The 16,583-nt window shown below is 46.4% G+C and overlaps 1 protein-coding gene across 1 annotated transcript in view; it reads left to right on the top strand.

Annotated features, from left to right (window-relative positions):
• The first annotated feature begins 2,610 nt into the window (after positions 1-2,610).
• The window catches only part of LOC132401163 (calpain-2 catalytic subunit-like), a 31,021-nt gene continuing 17,048 nt past the window's right edge, over positions 2,611-16,583 (top strand). The window contains exons 1-2 of the mRNA XM_059983081.1: positions 2,611-2,923; positions 3,859-3,928. Of these exons, the coding sequence (XP_059839064.1) occupies positions 2,687-2,923; positions 3,859-3,928 (307 nt within the window). The 5' untranslated portion in view covers positions 2,611-2,686. The remainder of the gene's footprint in view (positions 2,924-3,858; positions 3,929-16,583) is intronic.

Genomic DNA, 16,583 nt, shown 5'->3' with positions numbered 1-16,583 from the left:
GCCAGCATCACATTTGCCTTCTTTACCACAGACTCAATCTGTAAATTAACATTCTGGGAGTCTTGCACTAGGACTTCTAAGTCCCTCTGCACCTCTGATGTTTGAATCTCCTCCGCAATTAGATAATAGTCCACACTGTTATTCCTTTTATCAAAATGCATTATCATACATTTTCCATACTGTACTTCATCTGCTACTTTTTTGCCCATTCTTCCAAATTTGTCAAAGCCGTGTTGCTTCCTCAGCATATTCTTCCCCTCCACCTACCTTCATATCATACTACAAGATGGCTGTTTAGAGCAGCTCTTGGTTGAGCCCACGAGGGGGTCAGCTATTCTGGATTAGCTGTTGTGCACTAAATTGGAATTGACTAGAGCTTAAGGTAAAAGAACCCTAGGGGGAAGTGATCATAATTTGATCAGATTCTCCCTGAAATTTAAGAAGAAGCTAAAGTCAGTATCACAGTGGAGTAAAGAGAATAACAGAGGCATGAGAGAGATGTTAACCCAGAATTGACTGGAAAAGTACACTGGCAAAGATGACAGCAGAGCAGCAATGGCTGGAATCGCTGAAAGCAATTCAGAAGGCACAGGATATATATATATATATATATATATATACACACACACATCTCAAAGAGGAAGAAGTATTCTAACGGCAAGATGAAACAGCCATCACTAACAAGGGAAGTCAAAGCCAAATAAAAGCCAAAGAGAGAGCACATAATGGAGCAAAAATTAATGGGAAGGAGGTGGATTGGGAAGCTTTTAAAAACCAACAGAAGGCAACTAAAAAAGTCATTAAGAAAGTAAAGATGGAATACCAATATTAAAATAATATTAATTATAATAATATTAAACAGTATATCAAAAGATTCTTCAGATACATAAAATGTAAGAGAAGCAAGAGTGGATATTGGACCACTGGAAAATGATACTGGACTGGTAGTAATGGGGGAGATGGAAATGGTGGGCAAACTGAATAAGTATTTTAAGACCATAAGATATAGGAGCAGAAGTAGGCCATTCAGCCCATCGAGTCCGGTCCACCATTCAATCATGGGCTGATCCACTTCTTCCAGTCATCCCCACTCCCCTGCTTTCACCCCATGCCCTTTGATGCCCTGGCTAATCAAGAACCTATCTATCTCTGCCTTAAATACACCCAATGACTTGGCCTCCACAGCCACCCAGTCTTCACTGTGAAGGACTTTAGCAATATGGTGGAAGTTCCAGGTGTCGAGGATCATGAAGGGTATGAAATTACTACCACTAGAGAGAAGGTTCTTGGGAAACTGAAAGGTCTTCAGGCAGATAACTCTCCTGGACCAGATGGTCTACACCCCAGAGTTCTGAAAGCAGTGACAGAAGAGATTTGTGAAAGCATTTGTAATGAACTTTCAAGAACCACTAGATTCTGGGATGGTTCTAGAAGACTAGAAAATTGCAAATGTCACTCTACTTTTCAAGAAGGGGTGGGGGGGGGGGAGGCAGAAGAAAGGAAATTTATAGGCCAGTTAGTCTGACCTCAGTGGATGGGAAGATGTTGGAATCGATTGTTAGGTTGTCAATTTGGGGTACTTGGAGACATATGATAAAATAGACCATGGTCAGCATGGTTTCTTCAAGGGAAAATTTTGTCTGACAAATCTGTTGGAATTCTTTGAAGAAATAACAAGTGGGATAGATAAAGAGGAATGGCTTGAAGTTGTGAGCCTGGATTTTCAGAAGTGCCACTCATGAGGCTGCTTAACAAGCTACCAGCCCATGGTATTACAGGAAAGGTTCTAGCATGGATAAAGCAGTGGCTGATTGGCAGGTGATAAAGAGTGGGAATAAAGGGAGCCAGTGACTAGTGGTGTTCCACAGGAGTCTGTGTTGGGTCTGTGTCTTCTATCTGAGATGTCAATAATTTGGATGATGGAATTATTGGCTCTTTGCAAAGTTTTCAGAGAACATGAAGATATGTGGAGGGCCTAGAGCTTTGAGGAAATGGGGAGGCTATAGACAGATTAGGAGAAAGAGCGAAGAAGTGGCAAATGGAATACAGTGTCTGGAAGTGTGTGGTCATGCACTTAGGTAGAAGAAATGAAAGGGTTGACTATTTTCTAATCTAAATGAAGAGAAAATCCAAAAATCTGAGACAAAAGGGGACTTGGGAGTCCTTGTGCAGGATTCCCTAAAGGTTGATTTGAAGATTGAGTCTGTGGTGAGGAACAAATGTGATGTTAGCATTCATTTCAAGAAGACTAGAATATAAAAGGAAGAATGTAATGTTGAATCTTTATAAAGCATTGGTGAGGCCTCACTTGGTGTATTGTGAGCAGTTGTGGGCCCCTTATTTTAGAAAGGAAATGGTGAAACTGGCTTGTCATTTGAAGAGCATTTGATAGCTCTGGAAATTCACAGGAATTTTTAAGGCAGGAGCTTAGTGTTGAGAGGGGAACTGGATCGGCTGTGATGAAATGGCAGAGCAGACACGATGGGCCAAATGGCCTAAATCTGCTCCTGTAGTTTATGGTTTTAATGTCTTATCGTCTGTTCACCACTCGCAGCAGCCTGTCCTTTCTTCGTTCCAAACCCTTCCTCTCGGCTGTCAGTCTGGCTTCAGCCAATGGGAGCACGCGGCGCGGCCCCGCCCTGGACAAACGGGAGAGGCTCGTTGTGCGGGCCGATTGGCAACTGCGATGTCAGGCATGGCGCTGGCAGTGCAACGAGCGCGGCTGAAGGCGGGGGGCCTGGGGTCCGCCCAGCGAGCGCAACCCTTCCTTGGACAGGACTTCGAGGCGCTGCGGGATCACAGCCGGGGTACCGGCAGCTTGTTTCAGGATCCTGCCTTCCCCGCCGCCGTCACCTCTCTCGGGTACCAGGAGCTGGGCGCCGGCTCGCACAAGACCCGCGGCGTGGAGTGGCTCCGGCCCCAGGTAGGCGGTGGGGAGGGGAAGAGGGAGTGGGGAGGGGCACAGGGGGAAAAAAAATCCCGGGGCGGAGGGATGAGGAGAAAGAAAGTTTGCAAAAGTTTACCGAGAGACAAAGTTTACACCCAGGTGACGGTAATGTCCCCGCTATCACGCTAGAGCTCCCCCCCTCCCCAACACGCATATTTGGGGGGACGACAAATGTTTACGCGAGATTCGGTCGCCACACGAGATCAGTAAATGTTGGACCTGACAGGGCGTGGACTCAGAAAAGTTAAGCGTACCAACGCCCAATTTAACTACTGACTCACAGACTCGGCACGACCAGTACCACACGCTAGTGTCAGGCAGTAACAGACGCGCCTAGATCGATACTGTTTCCCGGTTTTATACAGTGACAGACCCGTTCCCATTGGTACTGTACCCTGGTGTAATATAGTGACTGTCTCACTGGTACTGTACCCCAGTGTTATACAGTGACAGACCTGTCTGCAGTTGTTCTGTACCCCAGTGTTATACAATGACAGACCTATTCCCACAGGTACCATACCCTGGTGTTATACAGTGACAGTCTGCCTCACTGGTACTGTACCCCAGTGTTATACAATAACAGAACCATTCCCACAGGTACCATACCCTGGTGTTTGTTATACAGTGACAGACTGCCTCACTGGTACTGTACCCCAGTGTTATACAATGACAGACCTGTCTGCACTTGTTCTGTACCCCAGTGTTATACAATGACAGACCTATTCCCACAGGTACCATACCCTGGTGTTAAACAGTGACAGACTGTCTCACTGGTACTGTACCCCAGTATTATACAATAACAGACCTGTCCACACTTGTTCTGTACCCCAGTGTTATACCGTGTAGACCCTCCCCACTGGTTCTGTATACTGGTGTTTCAGGTCATCACTCTCCTCACCCTCTCTCCACAGGAACTGTGCTCAAACCCAAAGTTCATTGTGGAAGGAGCAACGCGAACTGATATCTGCCAGGGTGCCCTGGGTAAGTGGGCTCTCTGCTCCTGCCCCACCCGAAGAGCTGGCCTTCAGGTTTTTGGGGCAGCAGGGTTATGGATGGGTCTGAGATCAGCGTGTGGGATCAATATGGTTATGAACAGGCTAGAGATAAGGGTCAGGGATTGGCAGCGTTATGGAGGGATTCAGTAGAAAGGGCCAATAAAAGTAGCACAGGAACAAGTGGAGTGGTCAATCTTTTCAGCGTGCCAGTGTTTAGAGTGGCTTTGGTTCATCAGGATTGGGTGAAGTAAAGTCTCCCCCTCATCTGTTTGGGCATAGTAGTGTAGTGAGAATGGCTCCAGGGGCAGTGTTTTGTACCTTTGCACTGTGTGTGAGATGAGGGTATACTGGGAGACAAACACACCTGCACCAGGTGCACCAAGCTGCAGCTCCTCAGAGGACATATTAAGGAAATGGAGCTCCCACTTCAACTCATACGGGAGAATGAGGAGGTGATTGACAGGAGCTACAGGGAGGTTGTCACCCCTAGGTTACAGAAGACAGTTCACTGGGTGACGGTCAGGAGAAGAAGGGGAAATGCACAGTCAGTGCAGAGTATTTCTCTGGCTGTTCCCCTCAAAAATAATTATACATCTTTAGATACATTTGAGGGGGATGACCTCCTGGGGGGAGGAAGCCACAGTGACATAGTGTTGAAAGGAGATTCCATAGTTGGAGGAACAGAGATGAGCTTCTGTGGATGCGATGGAAGCATCCAGATGGTATGTTACCTCCCTGGTTCCAGGATCGGGAATGTCTTGGATCGGGTCAATAGCATTCTCAAGGATGAGCACACAGATGTCTTGGTGCACATTGGCACATTGGCTTGGTGCACCAGAGCAAGTCCTGTAGAGAGACTTTAGGGTGCTCCTTATAAAGTTGAGAAACAGGCCCTGCTGGATAGTAATTTCTGAATTACTGCTTGTGCCACGTGCCAGTGAGGGTAGGAATAGGATAATTTGGTGGGTGATTGTGTGGCTGAGGAACTGGTGCAGAAGTGTGTGTTTAGATTTATGGATTATTGGGATCTCTTCTGGAGAAACTATGTACGAAAGGGTTGGGTTACCTGAACCCAAGGTGGAACCATTATCCTTGCAGGCTGGTTGGCTAGAGTTATTCGGGAGGGTTTAAACTAATTTGGCAGAGGGTTGGGAACCAGAGTGATAGTGCTGAAGATGATGTAGTTGGTTTACAGACAGAGGCAACGTGTAGTGTTGATACTGCAAAATTATAGTCAACAGGAAGAGTTGCAACGTAAAAGGTGGATAAAATTGAAAAGGGTGTATACAGGACTGAAGGTGTTACATTTAAATGTGTACTGTGTACGGAATAAGGTAGATGAACTTGTAGCAAAGTTACAGATTGGCATGTATGATGTTGTAGGCATCACTGAATCATGGCTAAAAAGATTATAGCTGGGAGCTTCATGCCGAAGGATACACGTTGTATTGAAAGGACAGGCAGGAAGGCAGAGGGGGTGGTGTTGCTCTATTGGTAAATATTGAAGGTGACATAGGGTCAGGAGGTATTGAGGTAAGGAACTGCAAGGGTGAGAAGATCCTGTTTGGAGTTACATACAGACCCTCAAACAGTAGTAAGGATATGGTCTTCAAGTTATGGGAGATTGAAAATGCATTTCTAAAGGACAATGTTAGAATAGTCATGGGCAATTTCAGGTAGTTTGGGGAAAATCAGGTTGGTGCCGCAATCCAAGAGGGCACTAGCTGGCCAGAATGCCATATGTAGAATGCCAACAAGCTGGCTTTTTAGAGCAGCTTGTGGTTGAACACACTAGGGGATTAGCTATTCTGGACGGGCCGTTGTGCAATGAGCTGGAATTGATTAGAGAGCTTAAGGTAAAAGAACCCTTAGGGCAAGTGAACGCAATATGATCGAATTCTAACTGAAATTTGCGAGGAGAAGCTATCAGTATTACAGTGGATTAAAGGGAGTTAGAGAGGCCACAATTGATTGGAAAAGAACACTGGCAGGGATGATGGCAGAGCAGCAATGGCTAGAATTTCTGGGAGGAATTCAGAAGGCACAGGATATTTATACATCCCAAAGAGGATAAAGTATTCTAAAGGCAAAATGAAACAACCATAACTAATGAGAAGTCAAAGCCAACATAAAAACCAAAGAGCAATAGAGCAAAACTTAATGGGAAGTTGGAGGATTGGGAAGCTTTTTTTAAAAAGAATGACACAACTAAAATAGTCATTAAGAAGGTAAAGATGGCATACAGAAGTAAGCTAGCCAATAATTTTAAAGAGGATACCAAAAGTTTCTTCAGATACATGAAGGGGAAAAGAGGGATGAGAGTGGATAGTTTGTGAAGTTACCATTACTAGGGGGAAGGTTCTTGGGAAATGGAAAGGTCTGAAGGTAGATGAGTCAGCTGGACCACATGGTGTACACCCCAGGGTTCTGAAAGTGGAGGCTGAAGAGATTGTGGAGTCATTTGTAAAGATTTTGCAAGAATCACTGGTTTCTGGAATGGTTCTGGAAGACTGGTAAGTTGCAGATGTAATTCCACTCTTCAAGAAAGAAGAGATGCAGAAGAAAGGAAATTATCGGCTAGTTATTCTGACCTCAGTGGTTGGAAAGATGTTGTACTTGATTATTAAGGATGGGGTCTCAAGGTACTCGGGAGGCACATAGTAAAATAGGCCATAGTCAGCGTGGTTTCCTCAAGACAAAATCTTGCCTGACAAATCTGTTGGAATTGTTTGAATAAATAACAAGCAGGATGGACAAAGGGGAATATGTTAATTTTGTGTACATGGCTTTTCAGAAGGCCATTGACAGGTGCCACACATGAGGTTGCTTAACAAGCTACAAGTCCATTGTATTACAGGAAAGATTCTAGCATGGATAAAGCAGTTGCTGATTGGCAGGAGGAAAAGAGTGGCAATAAAGGGAGCCTTTTCTGGTTGGCTACCGATGACGTGGTATTCCACATGTGTTTGTATTGGGAGCGATTCTTTTTATGTTATATGTCAGTAATTTGCATGGTGGAATTGATAGCTTTGTTATGAAGTTTGCAGACAATATGAAGATAGGTGGAGGGTTAGGTAGTTTTGAGAAAGTAGAGAGACTACAGAAAGACTTAGACCGATTAGGAGAAATGGCAAAAAAGTGGCAGGTGGATTATAGTGTTGGGAAGTATATGGTCATTCTCTTTGGTAGAGGAAATTAAAGGGTTGACTATTTTCTAAATGGAGAAAAAATACAAAAAACTGAGGCACGGAGAGACTTGGGAGTCCTTGTTCAGGATTGATTTGCACGTTGAGTCAGTGGTGAAGAAGGCAAATGTGATGTTAGCATTCATTTCAAGAGGACTAGAATATAAAAGCAAGAATGTAATATTGAGAGTTTTATAAAGCACTGGTGAGGCTTCACTTGGAGTATTGTGAGCAGTTTTGGGCCCCTTAGAAAGAATATGCTGAAACAGGAGAGGTTTCAAATGAGGTTCATGAAAATGATCCCAAGTTTGAATGGATTTTCACATGAAGAGTGTTTGGTGGCTCTGGGCCTGTATTCAATGGATTTCAGAAGAATGAGGGGTGGCCTCATTGAAACCTGTCAAATGGTGAAAGGCCTTAATAGAGTGGATATGGAGATGATAAAGTCTAAGACCAGAGGATACAGCCTTAGAACAGAGGGGCATCCTTTTAGAATAGAGATGAAGAGGAATTTCTTTAGCCAGAGAGTGGTGAATCTATGGAATTCTTTGCCCCAGGCAGCTGTGAAGGTCAACTCTTTATGTATATTTAAAACAGAGGTTGATAGACTCTTGATTGGTCAGGGCATGAAGGGACATGGGGATAAAGCAGGAGATTGGGGTTGAGAGGAAAATTGGATTAGCCATGATGAAATGGCATATCAGACTCAACGGGCAAAATGACCAAATTCTGCTTCTCTATCTTATGGAGGGGTCAGAGATCAGAGTGTGCAGTTGTCAGGTTTATGAAGGGGTGAGAGATCAGGTTGTCGGGTTGGCAGAGTTATGGAGGGGACAGAGATCCAGGTAGAGGTTTGGGAGAGTTACGGAGGGTGTGGGGTCAGCAGTTTTATGGAGGGGCCCAAGTTGTGATTTGGTGGCATTGAGGTATTGTAGGGCTGAATTCATTGTCCGGTAGACACAGGAGCTGTCAAACCTGAGATGGACAGTGACTTGGGGAATGGAGAGAGGGCCAGGGAGAGATCAAACAGTCACTCAAGAGAGGTAGATGACAAGCCATGGTGAGTAGCTTTCAAGATTCTCCCTTTCTTTAAGCTGGGCAGCAGAAATACAAGTGAGCCTCACATCTATGGTCACAGACTTGTACCATGTGGAAACTGGCCCAACAGCCCACCTGGTCCATGCTAGGGAAATTATTGGAGATACTGGGGTAGGATCTGCTCACTTCTGGAAACACAGTGACATTATGGACACTTGGCTCTGTTAATCTAATGTCTTATGGTCCTTGAGTTTTTGAGGAGGTGATTGATGAGGTTTGGGAAGTGGGTATCTCCAGCATGAATTTTAATAAAGCTTTTGACGAGGTCACTCACCTAGGCTGCTTCAATAGATTGGCTTGTGTGCAATCTGTGTGGTAGATTGGGTCCAAAATTAGACTGACCAAGAATAGGAGCAGAAGGTGTGAGAGAGTATTTAATTGGAAAAGGATCAATTAAAAGTCATTGGGCAAGACCTTGGGAGCAGATGTTCTCAGGGAAATGCACTGCAGAAATGTGGAGACTGCTTAGGGAACACTTGCACAGGATTCTGGATAGGTTGGTCCCATTGAGGCAGGGGAATGATGGTAGGGTGATGGAACCACAATTGACAAGAGATGTGGAACATATCATCAAGAGGAAGAAGGAAGCATACTTACGATTCCAGAAGAAAAATCAGATCGAGCTCTTGAGGGTTATAAGGCAGCCAGGAAGGAGCTTATGAATGGACTTGGTAGACAGAATGGGTAGGGGAGGTCAAATCAAATTAAGCTTATTGTCATTTAACTGGTGGTGGCATCCTTTGGTCTTGAGAGACCATGGATCTGTGCCTGGAGTTTCCAGGGCACAGGCCTGGGCAGGGTTGTATGGGAGACTGGCAGTTGCCCAAGCTGCAGGCCTTCCCCTCTCCATGCCACCAATGTTGTCCAAGGGAAGGGCACTAGGACCCATGCAGCTTGGCACCGGTGACGTCGCAGAGCAATGTGTTGTTATGTGCCTTGCGCAAGGACAGAAACACACTGCCTCAGCTGAGGCTCAAACCAGTGACCTTCAGGTTACTAGTCTGATATCTTGCCCACTAGACCACGCACCAACGCAATGTCATTTAACTACTCACAGGTATATAATGTATATAGAAATTAGACAACATTTCTTTGAACCAGGGTGTCAAGCACTTAACACACGATAACTTATGAAGGTAATGATTAAATCTACAGATGAATCTCACATACTTAACAAACTGAAGTGCATTAATATTAAATACTGTAAAGTACAGAACAGATTAACTAGAGACACTTGGAATGTGATGTGGCTGGGAGTTCAGAAAACTAATAGCCCAGGGGAAGGAACTGTTTCTCATCCTGACCATTCTTGTTTTTTATGAGTTGGAGTCTCCTGACTATTGGTAGAAAGCCAAAGAGGATGCTGGATGGATGGGTGGGATCTTTAATAATACCAAGGCCCCTGCAAATGCAGTGCCTCCAGATAAACATCCCAGATGGATGGTAGAGAAACCCCTATGATCCTCTCAGCTGTTCCCAAAGTCCTTTACAGGGACTTCAGGTCCGATGCTCGGCTGCTCCCATACCAGATGAAGATGCAGTTTGCCAGGATGCGCTCAACGGTGCTCCTGTAAAACACAGTTATGATGGGGTGTGGGAACCTTGCTTGTATTAATCTTAGGAAGTGCAGGCGCTGCTGAGCCTTCTTGTTCAGCGAGGTGAAATTAAGAGACCAGGTGAGGTCATATGTGAACTCCCAGGAATTTGGTGCACTTAACTCTCTCTACGGAGGAGCCGTGTATTCGCAGAGGGAGATGGGTCATCTGCACCTTCCTGAAGTCCACAATGATTTCCTTTGTCCTCTCCACGTTCAGGCTTGGGTTGTCCTCACACCAATCCACCAGCCACTCCACTTCCTCTCTATACTCCGTCTCATCATTGTTCTTGAGGAGACCAATGACTGTTGTGTCATCTGCAAACTCGATGGCACGGTTTGAGCTGGATCCTGCAACACACTCGTGGGTCAGCAGCGGGCTGAGCACACAGCCTTAGGGAGTGCAGTGTTCAGCATAATGGGATGAGGGACATTGCTACTCACACGGACTGACTGTGGCCTTAGTGTTCAGTATCCCATTGCAGAGGGAAGTGTTAGGACACAGCGAGGGCAGCTTCCCCACCGGTTTCTGGGGTATGATGGTGTTGAACGCCGAACTGAAGTCTATAAACAGCAGCCTGGCATATGGGACCCCATTTTCCAAGTGAGACAGGACAGAGAGGAGTGCAGAGACTATTGCGTCATCAGTGGATCAATTTGAACGATAAGTGAACTGGAATGAGTCCAGTGAAGCTGGGAGAAAGGCCTTAACATGCTCTATGATCAGCCACTCAAAATAGTGGTTGATGTAAATGCCACTGGACAATAGTCATTTATCCAGGTTACTGTCACCTTCTTTGCACAGGAATGATCTTTGGCACCTTGAAAACTGAGAGGACAATAGACTGTTCTAGAGAAATGTTGAATATACCCATCACCACCTCCAACAGCTGGGCTGCGCGGTCTTTCGGAACTGGTATATTATCGAGTCCATTAATTAACTTCCGTTATTGCCCCTCCTCACCTTCTTACCCCATCCCTGACATATTTAGTTGTTTTTTTTTTCTCTCTCTCTGCCCATCACTCTGCCTGTTCTCTATCTCCCTCTGGTGCTCCCCCTTTCTCCCAAGGCCTCTTGTCCCATGATACTTTCCCTTCTCCAGCTCTGTATCACTTTCACCAATCACCTTTCCAGCTCTCAGCTTCACCCCACCCTTTCCGGTCTTCTATCATTTTGCATTTCCCCCTCCCCCCACTACTTTCAAATCTCTTACTATCTTTCCTTCCGGTTAGTCCTGACGAAGGGTGTCGGCCCGAAACGTCGACAGTGCCTCTCCCTATAGATGCTGCCTGGCCTGCAGTGTTCCACCAGCGTTTTGTGCGTGTTGTTTGATATTATCGGGTCCAGTACTTTTGTGTGGGTTGACTCTAGCTGGGGTCTTCCTCACCTCGGCTTCAGTGAGACGGATTGCGTCTGCTCCCCTGGGGGGAGGGATGCTTTCCTCACCAGCATTTTGTTCTGCATATCAAATCAGGCGTAAAAAGCAATCAGCCTCTAAGGGGGTGAAGCATCCCAGTCACTGACCAGGATGTAATCCTCTGGATTCTTTGCCAATGCTCCTTGTGTCTCTGGTATTGCAGAAGTGACTGTAAATTCGCTGAGAATACTCCCATTTCGCCTTGCTGATGGGAGTGGGAAAGCACAGTTCTTGCTTCTCTGAGAGCTGTGCATCCTCTGATCTAAAGGCAGCATCACCATTCCTCAGCCGTGTACACACCTCTGCAGTAGGCCATGGCTTCTGATGTATTTTGTGATGGTAACATCCTCAGTACACTTCTCGACGTAGCTGGTCACAGAATGTACATGTTCCTCAATGTTAACATGGCTGCCATGGGTCTTTTGAACATTGTCCAGTTTGTATTATCGAAGCAGTCCTGCAGTGCAGAGATTGCACCTTCATGCCAGGTTTTCATCAGCTGTAGAATTGGTTTCACCCATTTGATCACTGGTTTATGTGCTGGAATTAACGTTATAGATAAGTGATCGGAGAGTCCACTGTGGGGTTCAGAGACTGCTTTATAGGCACCTGGTGTGTTAGAGTAAACCAGGTCAGATGTACATCCACCTCTGGTAGCAAAACCACCATGCTGATGGAATTTAGGCAGGACTGTCTTTAGGTCCACAGGGTTAAAATTGCCTGTGATAATGAAGATACAATCGGGATGTTTGGTTTGAAAGTCACAGGTGGCATTGTAATGCCTTGTCAGTATTAGCAGAGGCGGGGAAGGGGGAGTGTAGCGGGCGATTATATACAGTCTTGAACAAATACTTTGCTTCATTGTTCACCAGCGAGAGGGACCCTGATAAATGTGAAGTCAGTTCTGAACAGACTAATGTTGAGGTTAACAAAGAGACAGTGTTTGAGATTTTGAAAAACATTAGGATAGATAAGTCCCTGGGGCCAGACAGGATATAACCCAGGTTACAACAGGAAGCCAGGAAAGAGATTGCTGCACCAACTTTGGCAAGGATCTTAGCATTCTCACTGATCATAGGAGTAGTACCAGAAATTTGGAGGGTTACAAAAGTTGTACCTTTGTTCGAGAAAGTTAATAGGGATAATCCTGTGAAGAATAGACCAGAGAGGTAGGCTGTGCCTCACAGAGGTGATTGACTTTGTGAGAGGCAGGTCATGCCTCACAGGCCTGTAACTGTTTTGAGCAAGTGACAAATAAATTTTTAACCTTATGGAGTAGGTTAAAGGGTCAGTACAGCATTGTGGGCTGAAGGGCCTGCACTGATCTATGAAATTTCTTTACCTGAACGAACCACCAGAGGAAGTGTTTGAGGAGGATACAATTGATACATTTAAGCTGCATTTGAATAAATACATGGAGACGTGGGACTTGGAGGATTATGAGCCAAACACAGTTAACTGCGTCTGGCAGTGAGGATGTTGTGTTCAGCATGGACTAGATGGGCCAGAGGGCTGTTTTTGTGCTGTATTATGCTGATTGATGCAATGTACTCAATGAGTACCTTGCCCACATCCACTGATAAATTCCCTCGTTTATCCCTGAGTGGTCCTACCCTCTCCCTTGTTAGCCTCTTATTTTAATGTAGGTATAAAATGCCTTGGGATTCTCTCTAATACTACTTGCCAAGGACATTTCACAGGGCCTTGTCCTTCTTTTCTATGGGAACATGCCTGTCCTGTGGTCTGTAAATACACTCCAGATGTCAGACATAGGCTTTCACAAGATGCCTGTTTCCAGTTAACTCCCCAGCTCCTAACACTGTCGGAACATGCCCTTCTCTCCTCGCAATTTCAAACCTTCCCACAAAATCAAGACATGTTTATTCATGACTGCTTTAAGGCTTAAGGGATCAATTTTGCTCATTATTTTCTTTGGAATGGCAGAGGCAGATAGGAGACCTGACAAAGGTTTATAAAAAGCACAGACAGAATTGGTTTTCCCAGGGTTGAAATGTCTAATTGCAGAGGGCATGCACTTAAAATGCGAGGGGAAACGTTTAAAGGAGATGTGTGGGGGCCAAGTTCTTTTTCTACAGCGTGGAGGGTCCCTGATGGACTGGAGGCCCGGAGACCAGTCCTGGGGTGTAAGGCCTGTCCGTGCATGGGAAAGCGGGTGTTATGGTTTTGAACACGGAACCACGTTGGCACTGCATGCGCTGCCCATTTAAACCCAAGTGACCAATCAACCTACTGGCCCGAAAGTGTTTGCTCGGACTGTGGGAGGAAACCAGGGCACCTGGGGGAAACCCACGCAGTATTGACTCCTTGCAGATAGTGGTGGGAATTGAACCCTAGTTGCTGCTCTGTAAAATGATGCGCTAATCACTCCACTACTGTGCTGCATTGGCGACAGAATGTGTGACAACACTTTTGGGCTGCCCACAGCATGCTTTTAGTTGTGTTGGTAGTTGATGTAAACGATGCCTTTAACTGTGTGTTTCAGTGCATCTGATATATGAATCTGAATGTGCTGCCAGGGGTGATGGTGGATGCCGATACAATTGCAGTTTTTAAGAGGCTGTTAGACGGGAAATCAGAGCAGGCAGATGGAATTAGTTTAAATTATTGGCACAGGCACCGTGTATGGAAGGAGCGTTTCTCTGCTACAATACCACATGAAGGATTATGTTTCAGAGCTGTGGGCTGCATTTAGGTGCCCTTAAATTGGTGTTTGGGAGGGACTGGTGGTCCCAGGGTAGGACTTCGGGCTGGAGGGGGTCGATGTGTTTCGCTGGAGGGCAGAGGGAGGCTGAGGTTGGTGGCTGGGTGGGGTGTTGGCTGTCCTGGGCAAGTATCCAGGTTTTTGAACAATGTGGAATGTTGTTCAGTGAGGTGGGAGGGTGCTTCTCATGGACCAACTGCTTCTCATGGATGTCAGCAGGCCCCACCCCATAGAAATCTCAGCCACTCCTCCCAGCTGCTTTCTGGCCCCTTCAGCTCTGTGGTGACACCAGGGTGCTTTCCTGCAGTCAGGAGGGACCTCCCTACTGTCCTGTCCCACAGAGCTGTGGGGAGGAGGCTGGTTCCATCCCATCCCTCATGGTGTGGGGGGAGCAGAGATTGCCTAGAGTCTGAATTCACTCAGGGCCGAGGGTATTTAATCGCATCTGACGCCCTGGCCCCCACCCTCCTTCATCAGCCCTCTCTCAACCTCCCCAGCCACCCCTCACCTCCGCTCCTCCCCCTCACTCATATCTCCCTCGCCCTTCTCGCACCTGCAGCTCTCACGTCTCAGCCCTACCTCTCGCTCCCCCCTCATCCTGAGCCCCTCACTCACCTCTCCTCCTCCATCTCTGCAAGCAGCCCTTTCTCTGTCTAACCCGCTTTGCCTGTCTTTGTATCATCCTGTTAATTAACAATTTACGCATTCAGAATTCCTGTGAGCACGATCGAAGCTCAATACAAAGCCCCAGTGGTCCCACAACCCTTCTAGAGAGCCTGTGGACATGGCCTGCTCTCTCTCCAGGGACCTCGGGTACAGACAAACCCTGGGGAGAGGTGCAGTAGTTGTCTCAAGCAGGACCCTCAGTTCCAGGAGGGGATCTGAACTCCAAACCCCTCCCTACGAGGTGGCTAGAGTTCAGGAGTGGAGCCAATCTTCACATTAACAGTGGCTGCAGCTTCTCCATTCCTAGGGAATATGAACTGCCCCGGGCTCTACAAGAGACAGGAGCCCTGGGAGCGTATAACCCAACTTAATAACGTACCCACTGTCACCCTCATCCTGATGACCTCTTTCGCGTGTAGCTGCATCAGGCTGTGTGGAACCTAAATGCCAGGGCACCAAGTACCTATACATGCAGTTTGATTATCGCCACAGTAAGTCTACAGCAGATGCAACCTCACTGGCTGTCCACTGGGCTGTGGCAATACCTGACATCAGACTGCTGTTTATTGACTACAGCTCAGCGTTCAACACCATCATCCCTCGGTGCTAATCAATAAGCTCCAAAACTTGGGCCTCTGTACCTCCCTCTGCAACTGGATCTTTGACTTCCTCATCGGGAGACCACAGTGTGTGTGGATCAGAGATAACATCTCCCCTCACTGATAAATCAACACTGGCGCACCTCAAAGATGTGTGCTTAACCCCTGCTCTACTCTCTCTACATCCACAATTGTGTAGCTAGGCACAGCTCAAACACCATCTGTAAATTTGCCGAAAGCACAACTACTGTTGGCAGAATTTCAAATGGTGATGAGGAGCTGTACAGAAGTGAGATAGCTCAGCTGGTTAAGTGGTGTCACAACGCAACTTTACACTCAATGTCAGTGAGACCAAGGAATTGATTGTGGACTTCAGGAAGGGGAAGTTGAGGGAATACACACCGGTCCTCATTGAGGGATCAAAAATGGAAAGAGTGAGCAGTTTCAAGTTGTTGAGTGTCAACACCTCTGAAGATCTAGCCTGGGTCCAACATATTGATGCAATTACAAAGAAGGCGCAACAGCGGCTATATTTGTTCAGGAGTTTGAGGAGATTGGCTATGTCACCAAAGACACTCATAAATTTCTACAGATGTAGTGCATCACCTTCCGGTATAGAGGGGCCACTGTACAGGACTGAGAAAAACTGCAGAAAGTTGTGAACTTGGCCAGCTCCATCATGGGCACTAGCCTCCTCATCACAGAGGACATACTTCTTCTCATAGCTATCATCAAGGAGGAGGTACAGGAGCCTAAAGACAAACACTTAACGTTTTAAAACAGCATTTTCCCCTCCCCCTAACAGATTTTTGTGTGTGTGTGTGTGTTTATAATAATTAATAGTTTTTTACTATTCCAATGACCCCTGCCACACAAAAACAAATTTCACAACACATGCCGGTGATAGTGAACCTGATTCTGTTCTGAGGTTCTGTGTGTCCCCAGTGTTGTGAAGGTTGTGCCTGGTCCTGTTGTCGCACAACAAACCAGTCAGCTGGGCACTGTCGCATTACCTGTTCTTTGTGGGCAAAGTTCTTCTGAATGAACACATTTGACTACAAGACCATCAGGCAGTGGTCAGCACAGAATGTCCTGCAGACACATGGGGAAGGACTCCATAGACATGGGGTGATTTCCTGAACAGGCTGTCCAGACCATCTGGCAGAAATCCTCATCCCAGGCCTCTCCAATAAGCCCCAGGACCTTGCCTGGCTGGTGAGAGGGGTCCTCCCAGTCAGATCTTTTCTGCATACCTCTTGCAGTAAGCTGCCAGCAGGATACTTGTACTGGGGAAGGGACAGTAGCTCACCTGTTAGTAGACCTTGGGTTTGCAAAGAGGGCGTGGAGAAAGATGAAGGG

The sequence above is a fragment of the Hypanus sabinus genome, chromosome 10 (assembly GCF_030144855.1).
Source record: "Hypanus sabinus isolate sHypSab1 chromosome 10, sHypSab1.hap1, whole genome shotgun sequence".
NCBI classification, from domain to species: Eukaryota; Metazoa; Chordata; class Chondrichthyes; order Myliobatiformes; family Dasyatidae; genus Hypanus; species Hypanus sabinus.
The sequence above is the reverse complement of the archived record's forward strand: the minus strand, read 5'-3'. Positions and strand labels throughout refer to the sequence as shown.